At 37.0% G+C, this 24,690-nt stretch overlaps 1 protein-coding gene across 2 annotated transcripts in view; it reads right to left on the bottom strand.

Annotated features, from left to right (window-relative positions):
• Prrg1 (proline rich and Gla domain 1) overlaps window positions 1-24,690 on the bottom strand; it is a 99,153-nt gene that overhangs the window by 10,345 nt on the left and 64,118 nt on the right. For both annotated transcript variants that reach the window (XM_034484713.2, XM_076919107.1), the window contains exon 3: window positions 15,547-15,707. In XM_034484713.2, the coding sequence (XP_034340604.1) occupies window positions 15,547-15,707 (161 nt within the window). The remainder of the gene's footprint in view (window positions 1-15,546; window positions 15,708-24,690) is intronic.

A 24,690-nucleotide genomic window follows, 5' to 3' on the forward strand; every position in this document is an offset into this window, starting at 1 on the left:
ATTGTAGAACATTTCAGAAAGCGAGGCCTAACTGGGATTCATTAGTCATTAGATATGGGCCTTTGAAACTTACACCAGGTCCCTTTTTCTGACTTCAATCTCTTTTTCCTGGTGTGCTGTGCTGTGAAAAGCCTCCACTATAGTGCTCACACTGAGCTCTTCTAACAAGATATTTCATGCCATGATAAGCTGAAATCTGAAACCATAAGCTAAAATAAATTTTCCTCTTTTAAATTATTTCTATCTAGTATTTATGGTCATTTTCATGGAAAAGTAACCCATACAGGTAAGTAGCCAAGTGTCTACCATATTTCTAAATGGCTGGAGATAACACATTCAGTGGTACCATTCTAGGCTAAATGTGTTCAGTACATTGTTTTTCTGCCAAATAATACTTATGCTACAGAAATCACTGAGCAAATAAATGTGAGCACATTAGAGTCATAAAAATAGTTGAGAAATTGAGAATTATTTGGCAGTACCAGATAAATTTATATATTATTACATATTACTATAAAATAGTATTATAAAGGGGTAAAAAAAACTGGCTCACCAGACCAGTTAACAGTACTTGCTGATCTTATACAGGACTTGGCATTAGGTTCCCAGCACCCTCATGACAGTTAACAACTATTTATAATTGCAGTTCCAGAGGACCTGGCATCCTCTTCAGACCTTTGAGGACAGTGGCATGCATGCAATGAACAGATATACATGCAGGCTAATACTCATTCATTACACATAAAAATAATCTTAAAAAAGTCTGTAGCAGCAAACATTTCCCATTAATATAGCTAATGCTTTATACTTTGTAGGACATAATGTCTCTGTCTTACCTATTGACTTTACTGTAGCTGTAGAAACACAGTGATATTAACAAATGGCCATACATCTGTTCTTTTGAAATTTATTTACAAGAACAGATTGGCTGGATTTGGCTTCTAGGCTATATTTTTCTGGCTCATGTTCACTATAAAACAAACAAGTTGCCAAAATGTTTATAAAACAATGATTAAAAGTGTATGTATTTGGTGTTTGCATATGTATGTATAAAACATAAATGTAAAGCAGATATTTTCTGGTTTTCTAGGACACTTGCTACTTCAGTTGTTATTGAATTACAGTATATTTTCAGTGATTGGTCCAGTATGTGCATGAGGCCATGACTGCATAAATCATTTGAGCACTGTTATTTTTTTCATCATCCTAAGCTATCTTAAGATGTATCTATGGTGACAACCAGAATGATGAAGAATACTTCACAAACACAAGGTACATACACATTACAAAGTAACTTGTTAAGGCGTAGATTCTAATTCAGGAAGATGGGGCTTTAGAATTTGTATTATAAACACGCTGTGAGGCCAGATGGCTAATGTCAGGCCACAGATCACTCTGAATCATATGATGTACCAGTTTTCAATGCCTGCCAACCAATGCTTTATCCCAGAGGCTAAGACATTTAGTCTGATAGAGACCTAGGTGATATTTCCAAAGCTCTATGGTGACTCATACTACAGAATAGCATGAAAACCTCTATGCCAAAATGTAAACGATTAACTTTACTTATGATGATATTATTCCCCTTGTTTTTGAGACAGGTTTTCTCTGTGTAGCCCTGGCTATCCTGGAACTCAGGACATTGGCCTGCCTCTCCCTCCTGAGTGCTGGAATCAAAGGTGTGCGATAACACTACCTGGCTGATATTAGTAGCATTAATGTGGCCCCTTTTGCTCATTTACTTCATAATCTTAACCATTTACTCTTGTCTGTTTTAAGTCCCAATACCCTGGAGACCACCAGGGTTAACACTACAAATTTTTGCTCTTCTTCTATTCAAGAAGTGCAAGGATGCCATCTATCTTCCTGACAAAGCAACAGCTAAGAATTTTCCCTTTTAAATGTACAGTGATCTCATTAGTTCTAATATAAGAGAGACCTCCAGTGGCAAAATATGTGATGTGTACTCTATTTCCTAAAGCCTAAGTACCAGAAAAAAAATCTAGAACTAGATATAAAATGGCACTGGCTGCCATGGTGATTGACGTATAATATATGAAGTACAGTGTTATGTACTAGATGATTTACATATATAATCTTCATAATTTGTTTGGCAATCCTTATTTTACATAAGAGGAAAACAGAGGCAGAGACATAAAGAAATTATAGAAGATTATTGAAGACAAGTATCTAAAGTGAGACTTTCCCCAAGCAATCTATGGATAAAAAACTACAATAGCAAAATGCTCCTCTAAAACATAGAAATAAGAAACATACACAATGAACTGAGTTTTATAATACACAAAATGATTGTTTCTTATCATGGGTAGGAAAGAGCAGTGTATTAACATATGCATATGGAGAGACAGAACATAAATATGAATATGAAATATGCTCAGGTTCATATAGTAAAGACCTGGTTGACAGCTTCTAGAAAGTGATTGGATCCTGAGGGCTCTGCCCTAATCCTTTGTCACTGATTCAAGATATAATGATATTATTGGGAATTGATAAAAGGTAGGTGGTGAAGCCCAGTTGTGGGAAATATGTTACTAATAATATGTCCTGGAAAGATTTAGCTTGTTCCTACTAGGTCCTTCTCTTTCTGTCTTCCAGGCAGCCATAATGTAAGCAGATAGCTGTCATGTTCTTCCACTGTGACATTCTGCCTCACCCTAGGCCCAGAGGTGTGAAGCCAGCTAAAAATAAAAGCCAAAACAAATTCTTTGTCCTTGAAATTGTTTTGTTCAGTATTTGGTCACAAAATTGAAAAGTCTACAGAGAGGTTCTCAATCAGCTAAAGAAAGACACTAAGGAGAAGAAGTTAGACTGGGGGTGGCAAAGGAGAATGAATATTTTATGGAAACTTGATTAATATGACTGGAGGGATGGCTTAGCAGTTAATTGCTCTTTTAATGGACTGAAGTTTAATCCCAAGTACCCAACACTACAGCAGTTTACAAACACCCACAATTCCAGTGTCAGAGTATCCTACACCTTCTTCCTGCTTTCTTGGGTACTACATGTACATGTTACAAAGATATATGAAGCCAAAATACCCATACACATAAAGTAAAAACTGATAACAAAAACTGTTGAACCATCAAGATGTTTATCAATAGGTGAATGAATAGTGAAAATATGGTATATGTAAAAGAGTATTCAGATATAAAGAAAAATGAAATAATGAAATTTGCAGGAAAATAGATGGACCTGGAATGTACAATATTAAGCAAGACGAAGCATAGTCAAAAAAACAGAAAAAGAAAAAATGAACATATTTTATCTCATGTGCAGAGGGTATCTTATAATGTATACATATGAATAAGTCTAAGGGTGGGTAAAGCAACAAACAAAACACAACACACACACACACACACACACACACACACACACACACACACACACACACACACACACAGAAGACCAAGAGAGAATAATAGTTAGTAATGATGAAAGAGGTGGGCAAAAGGATACACAGAACATGAAAGAAGAAAAGAGGCTGAGGTGAGGGCTACAAGCAAGGTAGGGGTATCAGAGGAAGTGTGGGGATGCAAATCAATTAAACATACATTGTTCAAAACTGTCATTTGTTCAATACTGTCATAATGATATTTAACACTTTGTATACTAATATGAAAAAAGGGTCAACAATCTGGGAAAAGGACTTACAGGGAGGGAATATGTAAAAGGAATGGGGGGATATAAGAAAGTAACAATGACAGGCACATAAGTGAGCAAGGGTGATGATAATAAGAGTATTAATTTATATATGCCTAAAATTGTCAAATAACAAGTTTAATAAAGTACTTTTAAAAGAGTCATCACATTTATTGTCTTAGACACTTCTCTATTTGTTGTGCCCCATTTTGACCCTGATTTGGGGCTTGTGGGCAAATCCGAGCCTGGCTCGAGTTTCTGTGGCCTTGTGGAAGACTCTAAGCCTGTCTTGAGTTTTGAGACTTGTCTCTGTCACTTCTGTACTTGGGTGACTCAAGCAAGACCTGTTTGGCCCTGCCTCTGCTCCACCACCGTTGCTGATGTAAAGCTTTGCCATTGGCCCTGTCAGTCACCTCTGTCACCTTTCCCCGCCCCTAGGTCATCTCACCCCAGCAAAACCCCTCCCTATGCTCCGAGTTTATATAAACAAGATGTTGTTACATTAAGGTTGAGTTCCTGCTTTGACAAGACTCCTGGCTGGATGTGTTTCTCCAGGTGTGTTTCTTTTGGGCTGTTGATACTCACCATCCCACTCAACCCTGGAGAGACCTGGTGGGATTGGGATCTCTCTCCTTTTGCCTGTACACCAACATCTATTGGTGTGCTAAGATACCATAACCAAGGCAACTTATAGAAGAAAGTTTATTGGTGGTTTACAGTTTCTGAGGGTGAGTCCACGACTGTAACAGCATGGCAGCAGGCAACCGGGCAGAGCTCTGGTACAGGAGCTTAGAGCTTACATTCTCATCCACAAGCACGAGGCAGGTGTAGGGGGGCAGTGGAGGGGGGTAGAGGTCACTAACTGGGAATGGTATATGCTCTTGAAACTTCAAAGCATACATCCAGTGACACCCCTCCTCCAACAAGGCCATACCTCCTAGTTCTTCCCAAACAGTTCTACCAACTGTGAAACCAAGCATTCAAAATATATTAGACCATGGAAGCCATTTTCCTGGCCTCATAGGAGTCAAGGTGGAATGCAGAGTTTTAAAAATAGACATCTGAGAAACACTATGGATGGTACTGATGTCATGTACCTAGATAAGCTCACCAGAAAAAAAAAAAAAAACAAAAACAAAAACAGAATATGGCAAGCGCTGGCTGGGTAGCTGCATATCCAGAAGAGCTGCTGTTCCCATGTTGAGACAAATAATATATAAATTCTTCTCTACAAACCCAATGATTATACTAAAATCTAAACCTGGCAGACACATTGAGAATGAATACCAGTGCAAGTTCTAGAATAAGGTAATGGTTAAGCTAAGAAGAATATCTCTTGGGGTGCCTCCTCCTCTAAATGAGAAGTTGCTTGGCTGTACTTGCCATGTTCTATTTTCTTTCTGGTGAGCATTCTCTATATGACAGTGTTTCTCAAATGTCTATTTAAAAACCTGAGAATCCACCTGGGTTCCTGTAGGAAGAGAGAGCATGCTCATTGTCTCAAACTCTACCATGACATTCCTACTTTTATGTGTAATAGGAATACAAAATTTTATATAACATACTTTCTTCACTTCTTTAGCCCAGGTGTACCCACTGCAAGCATCTTCAAATTAACAATAGCATCATCACCAATGGTTAAACTGCAGAGTCTATAAATGTGCCATCTCCCGTTCATTACCATGAATTAGTGGATAAATCATGCTTACTTGTTCCATCTGTAATATGCCTATTTTTTTAAACTCTCAATTAGCATAGTAGTTCAGGCAACACTACTCTTTCACCTGGACTGGACCCAATGACTGATGGCTATAAACATGACTGGATAAAGAAAAGGCTACAAATTTGGTAAAGTATACTTCTGGATGTATCTGTGAGAATGACTCCAAAGGTGATTGGCAAGAAAGTAAGCAAGTAAGGTGAGAACAAGGGCATTTGAATATGAGAAGTACTATCTATTAGCATGGCCATACATGCAAATGCCCATATATATACAATAAATTTTAATTAAAAAGATAAAAGAGAAAGCTAACATGTCTGTACAAACTTTCTTAAAATGCTAATTGTCTTGCTGCAGTGATGGCCTACATGCAGCAGACACCAGATTGTTTCCCCCTGCATTCCTACTTATATGTGCAGGATAGTTACAGAACTTTAACTGATACTCCTTTATAGGTTTCTGGGTCCTTGGACTGAGTTACAAAGGCCAATCAGCCTGTACACAGCCATTTAGCAAAATCCAGCTTTCATTCCATTATTTTAATAAATTCCCTCTTATAATTATATAACTGTAACTGATCTCTACTTTAATTCTCCCCATCCTCTACATTGCTTAAAGCAGCCAGTTTACTGACACAACATTTACTTGGAATTTATGCTTTTATATTTAAAGGCTTAAATACGACTTATGTCTGACCTCAAGATTTTTTGGCCCTTCTGAGGAGGTAAGACTTTTATGTTTCTGGGGCAGAGGCCAGTGTGATCATTTTAGTGGTGTTAAGTCTTTTATTTTATAAGAAGCAGGAACAGAAGCATTATGAAGGCAATATGTATGCCCTATTGGTGATCATAATAAATTCACCCTAAAATCAGTCTAAGTCTCAAATCCATTATTACCATGGCCCAGTGTGACCCGATCATATTCATGTTTTGGCTACATACAATTTCATGGCTTCTTTTTTCTTGCTACCTAGAATTGAGAAACATTAATTTTATTAAACTAAAAGTATTTAGGGAAAGTTGAAAAATTCCTTTAGTTTTGGAGGGTACCAGAGATTGAACTAAGGAACTCACATGGCAGGTGAACATTTGAAGCCTAAGTTTCTTTTTTAAAAATCTTTGCTCCATTTCATTTCCTCTATTTAAAGTCCATAGACAATCTCTGTTATACATGTACTAGGCCTGGACAACAAGACCCTAGTTTACCTAACCAATCACATTCTACCCCACTATGCTACCCTATCCCATGTGCAAAAGGTTTATAAAAAGGTTAACCTGGTATCATAGTGTATGACCGTGATAGGATGGCTGGTTTTGGTTGAAGCACTGGCTGGAAAGCCCGGAGACCCAACAGGTGTCCATTGCCAGTAAGGGACAGGCATCTATTCTGCCATGCTCCCAGAATCCAGGCATGGAACTCCATTGACCTACACTGTTCAGTCACGTTCAGGGCAATGCAGCCTCACCCAAAGAGCACAGGTAGAGGGCATGACTATAGGCCTCAGGCCCTAGAGTCATTTACATACTAATGAGATGCCTGAAGGCCAGAGAATGAAGCCAATTAAGTATTCTTCCCCAGCCCCTCCCCCTTTCTCCCTCCCTATTTAACTCAGGTCTGCCCTGAGTTTCACAGGAGTGCACATACAGATTCACCCACCATCTGTCATGCCCATAAAGCCCTTTTGGAAGCCCAAGGACTTTCTCGTATCATTGGGGCCTCGCTGTGAGGAACTATGGAGAAGGCCTTTAATGAGCTGCTGTAGCTGCAGCCACTGCACCTAACTTCCAGCCTGGAGGAACTCTCAGCCTTTCCAGGTACCTTCCCTACATCATAAGGGCCACAGAATGCCTCCTTCCCTCCCAATCCTTTAAAGATCTAGGCCATAAGAGGATGAAGCTGCGAATATTTGGAACTCTTAGATACTAAGGGAATCCGACCCCATTCATTAAAGGTGAGAATTTTGCATAAATAAATCAAGTGGACACTAAATTTTGCTGAGAACAAAAGAACTTTATAGAAAACAGTTGAAACTGAAAAACTAGTGAACTTGCTCTAAGGGCAATATGGGTCTCGGTCTGGTGACCCAACGACAATCACCAGTCAATTCTCTGAGCGGCTGTCATCCAGGTGAAGCTTACTGAAAAGATATTCAGCAACATCATATTTCCCAGCCTCTAGCTGGCGCATGTTGAACAGAAGGACAAACATCTCCCGGATGTCCTTCAAATGAGGCTGCAGACATTGGTGCTTCAGGAAGCTGCAAAGATGAGCATCTCCTTTGCTGAAAGCCAGCAGATACAAGTCCTGGAAGCTTTCATTGACAGTCATCTCCAGGTGGAAGGCACATTCCATGGACGCGAGGTTATCAACCCATTCATCGATGTCTGGCTTTTCAATGTCACGGAAGGACACGCGGCCTCCTCGCTCATTCTGAAGCGTCAGGAACATCTCAGTAAGTGCCGACCACTTATGAGACTTACTCAGGAAGAAGCGGGTGAAGTGCTTGTTGTTTAAACCTCCACGATCAGAGAAGGCAGCCATGGACAGATAGATGTAGGAGACATAGAGCTGGAACTGGATCTGACTGTTGACGGAGGCCTCGCAGTCGGGATGGTAGTTCTGTCGCACTTGAGAAGACAAACCAGCAGTCAGGATGGCTGGCATGATGAGCAGCGGGTAGGCGATGCTCGCACTGGAACTGCGGAGAGGGCAGCGGCGGCGTTGGCGTCGACGTGGCCCGCGTGGAAATCCCATTTTGGGTGTTGGGATAACCTCAGAATGTGGGCTCCCGGCTTGTCTGAGGCAAGTCTGAGGTAGCACGGAGACAGCAGTAATGGCGGCAGCGGCAAGAGGGAGAGGCAGCGAGAGTGCGAGGCAACACCGGAAGGAAGTAATGGTAGAGGGGGCGGATCATTAAAGGGTAAGGGTCAGAGGTCTACTGGCTGCGAAAGGGGTCAACTTTCCTATGTTGACGCAGAAGGATCAGAGGTCAGGGTGTGAGTAATTCTTTTTGTAGCAATATGGACACAGTATTATAAAAAAATTTGGAGCCAGAGAGATGATGCAGGCGATGAGGGTGACGGACATCAACTAAGACAATCTGAGTTCAATCGCCAGGACACATGAAAGGAAGAAAATGTTTTCTGACTTCCAACAGAGCAGCGGGCCATAGCACACATATAACCTAGCATAAATGAGCCAATGCACACAAAAGTGTTAATTTTTAAAAGTTATTTATATAAGTACAATGGTGTTTTAGTAAATCATCTGGATACCTCCCTACTTTCTTTTTATTAATTTCATGTATATGCATATTTCCTATATGAATATCTGTGCATCACATGCATACAATACCCACTTACGGATGGAATGTGAGTCACTCTGTTGCGTGCTGGGAATCAATCCAGGTCCTTGCCAAAAGCAGTAAGCGCTATTAACTGCTGAGCTACCGCTTCAGTCCCAAAGACCAACTTCAAAACTTTTCTTAAATTTAGATTTATTCAATATATATGAGTATTTATATAATATATATGAATGTGTACTATGTACATGTTTGGTGCCAATAAGAGGGTGTTGTCAGATGGTGTGGAACTGGAGTTTGCCACTATGGAATGCCTCTAAAAGAGAGATGAAGAAGCAGGGGCAGGTGGAGGCAGGAAAGCCCTGAGTTCCCTCAGCTTTCTACAAGACTTCACAGCCTTGCCATTATTATTTTAATATTTCTATCATCTAAGTACTCTCTCTTCTCCTTTATTGTTCATGGTCAGTTTTCATATTAACTCTATTGTCTTAACAATTTAAAGATCATGAAAATGAAGTTCTTGAAGGTTCTCTTCTGTTTTCTGTGTTTTGTCTGTTTTTCCTTTAGTATTAATTCTATTTGTTCATCATGGTATCTGTTTCATTTTCAAGGTTAGTGAGTATAACTAGTCAGAACAAAATGTACAATTTCTTCATACACAATTGTGGTCTGATAATTATATCCTTTCATATTAGTGTGTGATTCTCTCTGTGTATAGATATCTTCATGAATTGAGCCACAATTCCATTATAATTTTAAACATTTATGGAAGTGCACGTTATTTCTTAAATACATGAGAGATGCTTAAAAAGCCACAGGAGCCTCCTCTTATCAATCACAGGCCAATTGCTTGTATGATCATAAAGAGAATAAACATGAAAAGAAAGTAATAATATTTAAGTATAGGAAAAACTTTAGCCTACATTTTATAATAGTATATTCTCAAGTACAAATGGAATGTTTACCTAAAGTCCTTTTATAAGTAATAACTGAGTCTCCAAATGATTGAATAAATAAACCCAAAAAGATTCAAATTGTATAACACTTGGAAGGGGAAAATAACATCTCAAAATAGAAAAATTCTACTCTATGTACCAAAACTGAACAAGGCAATGCACATGTAAATCAAGCAAAAGAAAGACAATAGCTTTTTAAAGGGGCAGCATTCAGTGAAATATAAACAAAATAAAATTCCAAGATTTTGATATTAAAAATAGAAAAAGTCAAGCCTATTTTATGATAATAAATATTATTCTTTTCTATCGATAGTGATGCCTTCTCACTCATTCCTGATACTGGTAATTTGTGTTCACATGCTAGGTACATACTACTAATAATCTATTGGGGGGGGGGAATTGTAACTTTTATTTGTTAATTTCATTTTGCTTATCAGTATAGATTTTTTTTTTTTTTGAGACAAGGTCTCATTGTATAGCCCTGGCAGTTCTGTGACTCAGTATCTAGACCAGGATGGCCTCAAACTGAGATCTGCCTGCCTCTGCACTGGGATTAAAGGTGTGCACCATTGTTTCCAGCTTGGATCTTTATGATACCATCTATTTTTCAGAGTAAAAAAAAAGGGGGGGGGAATTTCTGTAGCTTTAAGGAAGTTCAATAGCTATATAAAAGTGTTTATCATTTTTCTGTTCCTTTACATAGATTTATAATGAAACCACCTTAATTTACATAATTTAAAGACAGCTTTTTTAAAACACAATTTCACCATCACACCTATTAAGTGACTAAGGAATACGTCTAGTTGTCACTTCTCAGATAGCAGGGAATCTCAACCTCTGTATTTCTTTTGTGTTAGTTTTATTAGGTTTCTTTCTTTTCCAGACATCCTACCTTGTTTTTGAGTGTGCCATCTAACATAGTATGTTGCTTTTTGAGGAGTGAACTAGGAATCAAAAGTCACAAGTTTCTTCAATTCCATTAAAAAAAAACAAACAAGCACTAGTGTTATTATTATTATTAGCATTCATTCACAATACTGGTTTAAAGATGGAAAAATATTAACTTTGTCTATCTGAAGGGCTATTCAAAAAGCATTATATAGAAATGAAAGTAAAAATGATGATGATGATGATAATAAAATAAGTTGTTACTGGTCACTGTAGTGGTTTGAATGAAGAATGTCTCCCATAGGCTCATGTATTTGAATACTTGTCCCCATTTGGTAGCACATGTTTTGGAAGATGGTATAGCCTTGTTGGAGGAGGCATGTCCCTGAAACAGACTTTGAGAGTCTATTTATTTTATAGTTTAGGTTATAATCCAATACTATATTATTTATCCTCTTGTTCCAAGTACTCAGCTTTAGCCACTGGGGTTCCTTAAAGCTAACTGTCAAGTCCATTTATCATGTTTCTATCCTTTGTTTTAATTTCATTTTTTTCTCTTTTGGCATGTTCTTACTTTCCAATACTATAATAAGTGCCAGGCCTATAATCAATCATTTCTTCAAAGAATTCTAGTTTCTTTTCCAGGCTGCAGATATGAAGTAGCTCAGTACAGAACACTTGCCCACCATTTATTCAATTCTCAGTTCCACAGAGAGATAAGAAAAGAATATAGAACTAAGCATCAGGTAGAATTATATGTTTGATAAGCACATAAACCATTTCCAGATCCTTTATAGTTTGAGGTCAACTATTCTAGAGTCAAGGAAAGTAAGCCTTACATTATTTGTGGAAAAAAAATGTTTTGAAACAATCAAGAGAATTTTCTTCACAATAGCTCAAGATTAAAAGTTCTAGCACACAGAGATTCTTTATGTCCTAAAAACCCAGGTAGAGGCTGGAGAAATGGCTCAATGGGTAAAAGCATTAGCAGAGCCTGAAAACCAAGCTTGACCCTAGATCCTACCCACAAAAAAGCTGTATGTGATGGCAGACATCTGTAATCCTAGCATTTCTACTGTAATATGGAAGATGGAAGGGGGTGGCAGTATAGTGACAGAAATAAAGTGAATAAAGATGAGAACTCACTCCTCCAAATTTTATCTTATCTACACACACACACACACACACACACACACACACACTTTCAGAAAAAAAGGAAAAGGGCAAAAGTTAAGCAGAAATATAAGTCCTAAATAAAATAGCTATAACTTGGCAGCTAAAATTTGAATGAAATATATTCATTGTAGGATTTGTTTGTTATAGGAAGTACACAGCACATAATCTCACACCTAAAAATGTTTATATAATTAACATCCATAAAGACGTAATGTTTAATTGAAAATACTACAGTCAGTAGGTGGCAGAGTTGAGACACCAAATCAGATCATTCTCTGAGGTTTCAGAATGACATTCTGAAAACTTGTTCTACTTCTATTTTATCGAAATATAAAGGACAAAAATCTACATATTTAAGATGAAATAGAATATGGCTTAGTAGAACACTTGCCTATTGTGAAACCACTAAATTTAACACTTAGCACAATGCACAAACATAATGCTGTGAATTTCAGGTAAAATGTTGACCTAGCATGTCTCTGGGTTAGACCCGCAATTCCCCTCCCCCCAAACAAGATGTACTAAATGTTTACATAAATTTTCATGTCTAGTCAGTCACTTCTATCAGACCTCAACTTTTTATATATCCTATGTCTGTTACATAGTAGTTATTTAGCATGTTAACATCTGCATAAATCTGAACCCCTTACACGCTGAAAGAGAGGAACACTAAGCATGTCTTTTCTCCCAATCTAAAATTAAACGTGTGCACTCAATTAGGTAAAGAGTTGCACGTAAATATTTCATGAATGCTATTCACATAATCTATATTTGAGGATGAGGAATATGTCACAAAACCTGTTTTAAGTAAGAAATTTTAGTATGCAAACAGATAAAAACTGTAGGAGAAAACAAATATGAAAAGCTAAATTTTTTCTGTTACTCCAGTAGGTTCTTAGAATGTAACAAACATGATTCTGAAATAGTTGCCTTGAAGCAGGTTAGACATTATTACTATTTTGACCTAATGCCTTCCAATAACACCCTATTATAAATGTTACTATTTTAACTATATAAATAATTTTATATGACAGGCTTTGAAACCATAAAGAAGGCAGCAAACAAATATTAACAAAAAATAATTTTAAAGTCCATATCTCTCATCTAACTCATGAACAAATTTTAATGACTTCTCCTGATGTTTTAAAGATATTTTATATCACAATTGATTAGTTTTGTCCTCAATCAAGTATTTATTTCATCCCTAGTATGTGTCAGAACTTCATAGCTATGAACCAAACAATGAACAATAGTGCTGTACATTCATTCACAGTTAATGAATAAAAAAATCACTGTCACATGGTGATAAGTGCTGGGGGAGAAATCACAGGACATAAAATACTTCCTTACTGAGAAAGGGAAGCTCCACAATGACCTCAGGCATATCTGTTTGCAAGTGAAAAGAAGAAGTGTCAAAGTCCCAAGACAGGGCACAGGCTTTGTATTAACTGTAAGGAAGCAGAAAAAGCTACTACATAATCACTAAGGGGATCCAGGCATGAAAGATGTGAGATTTCTTCCATAGGGAAGTGCTAGTGCAGAGTGAAAACAACTGTACTTATAGGTGATTCTGAATTATTGGCTTTTACTGGAGGAGATATGAAGCCTTCGCAGAGAAGAGATATGTCTTGCTTTGTTTTGTTTTTGAGACTTATTCTTACTAGTATGGCCAGACTAGCCTAGAACTCACTACATAGCCTAGGCTTTATTCACACTCTTACTCACTTCCTGAGTATTGCTTCAACAGGTATGAATCACGATGCACAGTGAAGAAAAGTTAAAATGTCATTCTAGCCTGCCATTTCAAAAAACTATGCAGATATCAGTTAGATAAAAAATACCTGTCACGAAGCCTGGTGACCTGCATTCAAGCCCCTTACAAGATGGAAATAGAGAACTAACATGTGCAAATGTCCTCTGACCTACTGGCATGTGCCCCTCCCTGTTCCTACAAAATAAATAGGAAAAAACTTGAGTATTCAGAGAAGTGGAGGTGGATCTTGGAAAAGTTTGGGAAGAGAGAGAATATGACAACATTGTATAAAATTCTAAAAAAAAAAACTAATGAATAAATAAATTTAAATTTTATATTATATGGTAAGGATAAAAAATTAGACTGAGGATGGTAGTAGTAATGCATTAAACATACATTCTGTTGCTGAGGTAATAACCTAAAAGAAACAGTTTAAAAGAAGGGGATTAAATTTTGCTTATGGCTTAAGAGGTATCAAAGTATGGCTCGTAGGATATATTGCTTTGAGTCTGAGGCAAAGCAGAATAGTATGGTACCAGAAAATGTGGCACTCTACTCACCTCATGGTAGTCAGACAGCAGAGACAGACAGGAGGAGGCAGGAGGAAGATATCTTTCAAAGATACACCCCCAGTGACCTACTTTGTTTCCAGAGGCCCTACCTTCTAAAGTTCCCAGTAGGTGGAAACTAAACTTTCAATACATGAGCCTGTAGCATCACATATAATCAAACCATAATAAATGGTTTTGATGTAAAGAGGCAACAAGTACATGGGTGAAGTTACTACTTACCATGGCAAGAGCAGATTATTTGGGAAGGAGTGCAAACTGAAAAAAAAATCCCAATAAAAATACTGATAAAATACTTTTCTTATGCTAGACAATTTAATACTAAAATTCACATGACAAAGGCAGCCCATTGTCTCTTTGATAGGTAAGAAATTTCACAAACTACTGTAGAATAATATAACAATGTAGAAGTACTTCTAATTTATATTAGAACATAAAACAAATCTTCTGAAAACAGAAGGATAAACTAGAACAAAAAAATCTAGAAATAGGTGAAGTACATATGGAAACCATGTATCTACTAAGTGACTGTGAAGAGAGGCTGTTTGTTAAATGGTGTTTGAACAACTACATAGCGATACAAAGAAAACTATGCCCATAATTCAGTATATATATGATAATAAACTACTTATAAAACTAGTAAAGCTTATGAATATGAAGATCATGGCTTGTTAACTTATAAACAGATTTTGCTTTTACTTTGAGCCTGAGAATCTAGCAATTTCTTTGAGGTCCTTTCTCTCATTTTGAGAACCTTCTTTACCAAATAAAAATCAAACCCTCCTTCTTTAAAATGTGTATGTCCTCACTATTGCTGTGGCATAATGAATGCCCCTATAGTACATGATATCCCACTTATTTAGCATATAGCATTATTTTCTTGGTGCACAGGCATGGATCTTTACACAACAGCTACCTCTGATGTTTTAATTTACAAGTGTAGAGAAGACCTAAAAAATTTACATCCTTGCTTCTGCTTTGACACCCTGTTATCTTTGAATAGCCTGCAGTCAGAGTAAAGTGAAGTAATTCAGTTTCGTGAAATGTGGAAGAGGAGACCAAAAGTATAGAGAACTAAAACAAATGTTTTTCTGGTTCTATAGTTGGAACCTGAGGTCTTAAAAGCATACACGGGAAGCATCCTACCACTGAGCTATATCCCCAACCCAGGGGAAATACAACATCAAAACACTGTTCCCCTTTCCTTCCTCCATCCTTTCTCTCTGACTAAGCATTGAGAGGTAAAGACGCCACCTACTTTATAGATCAAAGCCTTGTATGAACTGGATGTCTTGCTAAGCAAAGCACTGTGGAAACATGGCCCTCCAAGACATACCAATACAGAGGGAACTAAGTCTAGTTTTCTCCTATACAGAACATTATTTATTAGCTGTTACATGAAGACTTTTTTAGTAAATTCACTTTTAGCTAAAAACAATTCATGTTATTTGGTAATGTAGGTTTCAGAATATATCAAACAGTAAGTAATCTTGTGAACATGTTTTAAGTTGCCATATACTTACAGTTTTTTCATGATTTTCAAAAGCCTCTCTGGCTTCTTCAAATGTGCAGACTTCTTCTCTGCACTCACGCTCAATGTTGCCCTGTCTTATTTCTTCAAAAAGCCCATTAGCTCTTGGGTAGCGTTTTAATACTGCATTGGCTTTTTCTCCCGTGAGGAAAACTAAAAAAAAAGATATAATAATAAGCATAAAAAACCAATAAGAAACTAATGTGGGGAGTTGATATACAAGAAGAAAACAGCCAGATGCTTCTCAGAAAACATAGGCAACCTTCTAAACATCTTTCAGTAACTTAGGAGTGAATTAATGTTTAACTTCAAACCAAAGCATTTGATAGCTTCCTCATAATGGGAATAACTCCCTTTAGTCAACATGGGCAGTAATATAATTAACCATGTTATATTCAGACTTTAGCACATTCCAGATGACCAATGGATGTTTAAAAATAGCGAAAATGATATCACTACTTATATTCATTACTGTAAATGGATACCCAAACACATTCTGCAACCAAACCAAAAGCCAGTCTTAGACGATGTCTCTAGTTACCTAAAAATAAATATAAATCTAATTGACCTAATAATATAAACCTAGAGAACCATTATTTTAAAGACTTAACATAGTGAAAGTCTCATTACATATTGTTCTAGCTAGCAAAATAAGGAGCATATTCCAAAGAACTTTCTGAAACCAATGAAATATAAATTTATCTACATCTCAGTCTAAGAAAACAGTATTTCTAAATAAACAAGTTAAACATAGTGTAGTTGTACTTCAAGGCACTCAATCTCATTTCATTGTCCTTAAGGAAAAGAAAACAAAACTTCCCATGAATTATATCCGAGAAACATGAGAAACATTCAATGTGCACTTGTAAAATCTAGTGGAATAAACAAGTCACAGTAAGTTCAGTACCATCTTGGGCTACACAGTGAGGCCAGATCTTGGAAGATAAACAAATAGTTGGTTGGTAATATAGTTCAATGTTAGTACACTTGCCTAGTCTGTCTACATCCCTGGGTTCAATCCCCAGCACTTCAATAAAATAAATAAATAAATAAATAAATAAATAAATAAATAAATTTTAAAAAGCAGATACTGCTTAGACTACAGTTATAGTTACCCTTTATGAGGGAGAGATTCATTTACTTTTATATACAAGAATGTTTAAGTTCTAATTTGTTTTTTTCTGAAAATGTCTCATTTGCTTGGTGTGTAAATACCATGCCACCATAATTTAATCTGGTAATATAAAAAAATTAGAAAATTTCCATTTTACAGACTTCTACCATGGGAAAAACACACATGGTATGCACTTACTGATAAGTAGATATTAGGCAAAAAGTGTGGAATAACCACACTACAACTAACAGACCATATGAAGCTCAAGAAGAAGGAAGACTAAAGTATGGATGCTTCAGTCCTACTTAGAAGGGCGGAACAAAATAATCAAGGGAGAAAGAGGGAGGGAGGGACTTGGGAGAGAGAGAGGAGGGGAGAGGGGGAAAGGGGAGGCAGGATCAGGTGTAGGAGGAGACAAGGGGAAAGTACAGAGGGTCAAGAAATTGAACAGAGGTGTGTAGCAGTGAGGGATAGGGAACTGGGGATAGCCACCAGGAAGTCCCAGATGACAGGAAAGCAAGGGGCTCCCAGAACCCAACATGGATAAGTTGAAATGCCCAACAAAAGGGAGAGAGAACCTGTGGAGACGATATTCAGAGGTTAGGCATGATCCCCAGTTGAAGGATGGGCTCATCCACCCATCTCAAAGATATTAACACAGAATTATTCCTGTCTTATGGAAATGCAGGGACAAAGAGTAGAGCAGAGACTGAAGGAAAGGCCATCCAGAGACTGCCCTACCTAGGGATTTATCTAATCTGCAGACACCAAACCCAAACACCAAACACTATTGCTGATGTCAAGAAGCCCTTGATGACATGACAGGAGCCTGATATGGCTGTCCCCTGAGAGGCTCTGCCAGGACATGACCAATATAGATGTGGATGCTCCCAGCCAACCATCTGACTGAGCACGGGGACCCCAAGGGAAGAGTTAGGAGAAGCCAGTTCCAAAGAAGCTGAAGGGGTTTGCAACCCCATAGAAAGAACAACAGTATCAACCAACTAGACACCCCCCCCCAGCTCCCAGGGATTGAACCACCAACCAATGACAACACTTGGAGGGACCCATGGCTCCAGGTGCTTATGTAGCAGAAGATGGCCTTATCTGGCATCAATGGGAGGAGAGGCCCTTGGTCCTCTGGAGACTTGATGCCCCAGTGTACAGGAATGCTATGGTGGTGAGATAGGAGTGGGTGGGTGGGTGGGGAGCTCCCACACAGAAGTAGTGGGGATGGGATAGAAGATTTGCAGAGGTGAAACCAGGAAGGGTGATAACATTTGAAATGTAAATAAATAAAATAACCAATTAAAAATGAAAAAATAAAATAAAATTATATAATTTAAAAAAAGAATGGGCTGAAGAAATGGTTCAGTGTTTATGTGTTCCTGTTGCTTTTGCAGATGACCAAGGTTATATTTCAAGAAACCACATGGTAGTTTACAATTATCTTTAACTCCAGTTCCAGGTGATGAGATGTCCTCTGGGCCCTGCACAAGCACCAGCCATCCAAGTGGTACCAAAACACTCTTAAAAAATCTTAAACATTGTCTTAAGTTGCATTAGTGGCTCAGTGGTTAAGAGTGCTTGCTACTTTTGGAGAACACTCCAATTCTGTGCCAGGAAATCTGATAACCCCTTTTAGTCTCCAGGATATCTGTATGCATGTGCACAATCACTCACACACACATACACACACACACACAAATACATATTTTTCAAATCCTAATTGGATTTTTATTTTCTTCTTTTTGCACTAGATTTTTAAGATCTGTTTTATAGTTTACATATATGATTAATTTCAATCCAGATGCTAAATTTGAATTGAGAATATTTGATTTGTATTTGAATTTCATAAAATGTAATCTTCAAAGTAATACTTAGCAAGACTGAAGTTTTCTTAAACTGAACCAAGTCATAAAATCATCTTCAACAGGTGTAGTCATATTGACAAAATGGGTGCATCATTTTCAAAATAATTGATTTCCTGAATATTTACATGAAGTAAAAATTTGAGCAACAATAACAAATAGTATGATAGGTAAAATTTATCTGCCATATATCAGGAAACAAGTAATGAGAACAAAGAATTTGACAGTCTTTTAAGAAGTGGATTGGAGGATTAGAGATGGCTCAGTGGTTAAGAGCACTGACTGCTCTTCCAGAGGTTCTGAGTTCAATTCCCAGCAACCACATGGTGGCTCACAATCATATGCAATAGGACCCAATGCCCTCTTCTGGTGTGTATGAAGAGATAAACAGCGTATGCATATACATTAAATAAATTACTAAATAAATGAATCTTAAAGAAGAAAGGAAAAAAAACAAAATTAAAAAAAATGGTTTGGAGATCTAATCGACTCTACATAAGCATAAAAGAATTAGAGGCTTGTGAGCTTGTGTGCTTGCCACCAAGCCTATTAACCTGATTTTGATCCCTGTAATCCACAGTGGAATGGAAGAACCTTTACATCCACACTCCATTGATCATATGATATGTCTATACATGTATGCCCTTGTGTACACACACACAGGATTTTAATTTTCTTCAAGAGTAGAATATGACAGATACGATCTATAAAGATACATTATCTCTTTTTCATAGTACTTTTCTTTATTGAAATTATTTTTGATATAATATATTCTTGTCATGGGTTTTCCTCCCTCAATGTCTTCACGATTCCTCCATTCATCCAATTTCTCCCTCCCTCCTCACTTTCTCTCTCAAACAATAGGCAAACAAGCAAACTTAAAACAACAAGGAAAGCACAAAAAACACACATACCACAAAGCCCATGAAAACACAATATTGGAAACCATAATATACAAGCAAAATACCAGTAAGAAAAATTCTCAAGCAAAGCAATGAGGAAAAAAAGTCTACAAAAATTCCATCAAATTCATTTCTGTTGGCCATTTGCTACTGGGCATGGGGCCTACTCTTAGGAGTGGTTAATATCCCTGTGAGGCCTCATTTGAGAATTTTTCCTTTGCAAGTGATGTCAATTGTAGTTAACTTTTTGGTTAGGAATGTCTACTTCCCCCACTCAGTGCTGGGACTCTATTTGGCTTGAACCAGTGCATGCCAAACACTGGACAGTATTCAGGCTGCAAGGCTTGCCTTGGGACCTTTCTTAACTACATGGACTTGCATTAGGAATTTAAAATTCAAACCTAGTGGTTAGGGGTATAGCAGAATGTTAATGCTTTCCATATGTAAGGCTGTGTGCTCAATCTTTAGTTTAAAAAAATAAATCAAACTAAAGCAGTGATATTCAAAACTTGAACTGATTATGTTTTTCTGCCTTTATCTTAAAGCTATGAGAGATAGTTAAGTCAAAGCTGACAGAACTTTAACTTAGTTCTTAGTTATATACATAACTTAGTCATGGATCATCTGATAGTACCAGTATATAGAATACAAATGAGCTTTAAGAATTCCTTAAGATGCTATTGAAAGATAAGCAGTTTTCTCTCTAAAGGAAACAAACACAAGTGTTTTTTTTTCAGATTCAGCAAGAAAAATTCCAACTTAAAAAATATTTCATATCCAAAACCAACAACCAAATACTCAAAAAAATTTATTGAGAAAAAATATAACTTTTCATTATTTCAAAATAAGCATATACTCTCTCTTCAAAAGAAATAATAAAAATAAATGAAATAAGAGAGCCTTTCAAATGATTGTCTAAATTACTGAGTTAATACAAAATATAAAATAAATACTAGCACAAATGTGTTGAATTTAATGCACATGTTAATAAAAATTGATCTTTTAAGCATTTAAACAGCAAATAACTTTCAGCCATGTAAAATCCTATCTGCAGAGTGACCAAAAACAGCAGAGAAGACAGCCTGAAACTGGAAAGCTCTCTACTACAGTTATCTCATTGGTTTTGTCACCTTGGGTCTGATTTCACTGAAGGAGATAGTATTAAACATTTACATTTTAAACTGAACAACATTCTTTGTCTTGGGGTATAATTACTGAACAAAATTACATACAATGAGAATGTGACAATTTAATATGAGGAGCAGACTGACTTCTGCTCTCAAGAACAAAGATTAAATAAATATACAAAGAACTCCACAGAAATACTTAACACAATGGGTTCTGTTGATGGTCAGAACATAGGCATATGTTTCTATGGAGTGTGTATTTTTTGGAGGTGGGAGATGGATCCATGAAAATTATCTGAGTTGGTTTTGTAAGGAGTGGCAGGATGAGGACATGTGGAAATAGTGGTAACAGATGTACTGGGACAACAGAGAAGGGAACAAGAGCTTGAAAAATCAATCATAGTCATAAGTTTTGACATGACATTGGTTCCCGTTCAAGGGTATAAACACGATTGGGAGAACCATGTACTATGTCTTGGTTCTATTTTCATGTTTTGTACCACTTAGCAAAGAACTCAGTGTAGAACATGATTCAGTAAGTATAGAGAAAATTAAAGGAAGAATAAGAGAAACTTGAAGAACAAGAAAAACTTAAAGACTCAAGGAAAAGATGAGGGTTGGCTTTTAATTGTGATGTTCCTCAATTTTAATACCTATATGCTATGTAAAACATTCTTGCACCCACATTTACTGCATATATCTTTCTGCTTTTCAGGTAAAGAAAACTACCTTTCAAACTTTATGAAGCATTTCTCTTTATTTGTCCCTGAGAGAATACATTCACCTGTTTTATAAGAACTACCTGATTTCCTTTAGTACAGTGGTTGTCAACTTTCCTAAGACTGTGACCCTTTAATACCCTCATGTTATGTTGACTCTAACCATAAAATTATTTTCATTGCTACTTATTTGCTACTTTTATGAATCATAATGTGACACACAACAGGCACTAATCAAGGGCATGAAAATTGGAACATCATGATTATTCCTTACTATTGTGCTATGGGTAAGTATGGGAAAATGAAATCCTAGATAAAAAGGTGTCATCATAGCATTGTTATAAATTGCTACCAGGCCACATTCACTGTACTGCTGGTTTAGTGACATTGGACTATTCTGAGTACCAGAAGGATTGGTTTGCATGCTTTTTAAAAAATTTTTCTTTTTGCTATCCTCTTTTATTTGTAGCTCAGGATGGGCCCAAAGCTGGGCTCCTCTTGCCTCAAACTTCTATTTGCTGGAAGTACAGGCATGTGCCTCCGTACCTGTATTCTATAATCCTTTTTACTATAAGACTCCTTACCAGCACCATTGACAAGAAAATCCACATTAACAGAGAAAGAAAGCTTTCTGCAAATGAACTGTTGAAAAGTGGAAGGCCTATCCATATAGACTTAATGTGCAACTCTAGACCTCATGTATTTCCTATGAAACTATTGTTAAAATGGAAAGAGAAAAGAACTCATTTTTGTACTATAGGAAGCTTATAATTGCTTGGGTATCAAATACAACCTAACTAATATTGCAAAGTTGTTAAATAATGAATAAGGTAGAAAATAAGATAGTGACACAGCAAACGACTCTGTAAAGAAGTAAAATCCTAAGCATTTGTTCTTCAGTAAACTTGGAAGGATAGTATCAATCTCATAATGAGATATTATACATAGACTAAGTTTTGTTATGCTCAAAGCTCAGCAAAACTGGATGGCCAGTAAATAATAATATGACTTATGGCAGTTATTCCATGTACATAAAACAACAGATTAATTCAACTGATAATAAAATGGAGTGTGAAAATATGGAATAAACACAGACAGAGATGGCTTACACTGAGACTGCCTTATCTCCTTTCAATTGTACATTGATGTATACTTGCTAAAGTATGCTGTGATCAATCATGAATATTTGGGGGATATAATCAAGTTTTCAAGTTTCAGAAATTCTTTTGAATGTAAATGAGGACTCGATTTATAAAAGGCAAGTGTCTGTAACAAAGTAATGAAATATCCTTTACTATAATTTGTATGCTTATTTTTATTTTTTAGTGGCATGTTCATAGACTCATCATTGGAATTCTAACAACAGGCCACACAAAAGAAGCTGCTGTGAAAGAAATCACATGTGCAATAAGTATGTAAGATTTGGGAGTCATGCATAGTAAAAAGAAAAGTAAACTTCGATTAATTATATTTTATTGAATTTAGGTGGATAATACAGGTGGCTATTCAAATATTTTATGTTCTAATTTTAGACATTAATAATAATGTTTTCTTTATTTAGAAGTATTTTAAATAAATCCAATCTCATGAACTAAAATATGAGAGGTTATAACCAAATGTGCTATAATACATTTTATGCTCACTTTATAGTGAAGCCCCATTCCGTTATGGAAATCAAGAGTCCATTTATGCTATCCATATACTTGAGCCAGACTATGAGATTTGAATGTCACATTGAACATTAACACTAAAAAGTACAGCAGAGAGACTTAAACTGAACTACATCAATATGCTGACAGGAACAAGAAGTGAAAGCTAGTTAATCTGACTACAAAGGAAAACAAAGCCCTTTAGGAGTTACTTAGAGGAAGACCTAATTCCAATCACACTGACAATTCTCAAAGTAGTAGCCATCACTATTCTTATCATGGTGAATATAAGTCACCAATAAAGGATCATATGGTGTTCAGGATACTGTTCATAAAGACAGTATATATATATGGATCTAACTTAGAACTGTTTGCAGAAAAACAAAAGTGCAGAATTTTGTACCTTCTAGGCCAGTTCCCTGCTTCTAAGCTATAGACACAACTTAAAAATACGTTTTTTTTTTTTTCCAAAACATGGGACAGAATCTGAAGGAGGGGCCATCAGGAGACCATTCCACCTGGGTATCCATCCCATGTACAGTCACCTAACCTAGACACTGATGTGGATGGTTGGAAGTGCATGCTGTCAAGAACATGATATAGCTGTCTCCTTAGAGGTCTGCCAAAGACTAACACATTCAGAGGACGATGCTCACAGCTAACCACTGATATGATCAAGGGTTTCCCAATGGAGAACTTAGTGAGAGGACTGTAGGAGCAGAAAGGGTTTGTGACCCCAGGAGGAAAGCAACAATACCTACCAACCAGACCTCCTAAGGTCTAAACCATCAGCCTGGGAGCACACAGGGAGGGATCCAGGACTCCAGCGGTATATGTAGGGGAGGATGGCCTTGTCAGGCATAGGTGGCAGAGGAGATTCTTGGTCCAATGAAAAACGAACACAGAGTAGGGGGGGTGTGAGGGTGGAGAGGGAGTAGTGGGGGCAGAGGGTAGGTGTGGTCACCTCCTCATAGAAGCATGAGGCAGGGGGATGGGATAGGAGGTTTCTGGGTGGTGGGAGGAAGTGGGGTAAGGGGATAAAATCTGAAATGTATATATAATACCCAATGTAAAAAAAAAAAAAGAAGAGAAAAAGGAAAAAAAGAGAAGAAAAAAGGAAAAAAAGAAAAATAGGAGATTTACTAACACAAATGGAAGGATTTAGAAATTTAGGAGGCAGTTTATGTTAATGGAAACAGCATAATAGAATTTGGAAAATCACACCCTCATAGAAGCACAAGGAGGAGGGATGGGATAAGGAGTACCTGGGTGGTGGGGGGAATGGGATAAGGGGATAAAATTTGAAATGTAAATATTACAACCAATTTTAAAAAGGGGGAAAAATGAAAAGTTGTTAGAACCAACATCTCTAAAAAATGTCAGCCTTCTAGGAAAAAAATTATCTTGATACTAAAACTTGTTCTGAGAACTGTATATTGCAGAATACACAGCCTTGGTGTATCTACTCATCAAGCATACTGAGCAGACCTGCCCAAACCTCCGATGTCCTGGAATTCTAGCTGGATGCAGTGAAGACACAGCGTCAGAGTCTTATCAATTTACTCTTCCCTCCACCCCTCTTCTAATATCTCAATACCCATAATCAGCTTGAAGAAGTTAAAGAAGAGTCAGCGCCCCTATTCCCTGGGCTTGGGAACTAAGATGGTTAATATTGGGCTGTCTTTCTAGGGAAAAGTAGTGGTTTTGCTGGAACAGGGAGGATTAGCTAGGATTTATTGCATAACCATAACCTA

This window comes from Arvicanthis niloticus, chromosome X (assembly GCF_011762505.2).
Source record: "Arvicanthis niloticus isolate mArvNil1 chromosome X, mArvNil1.pat.X, whole genome shotgun sequence".
NCBI classification, from domain to species: domain Eukaryota; kingdom Metazoa; phylum Chordata; class Mammalia; order Rodentia; family Muridae; genus Arvicanthis; species Arvicanthis niloticus.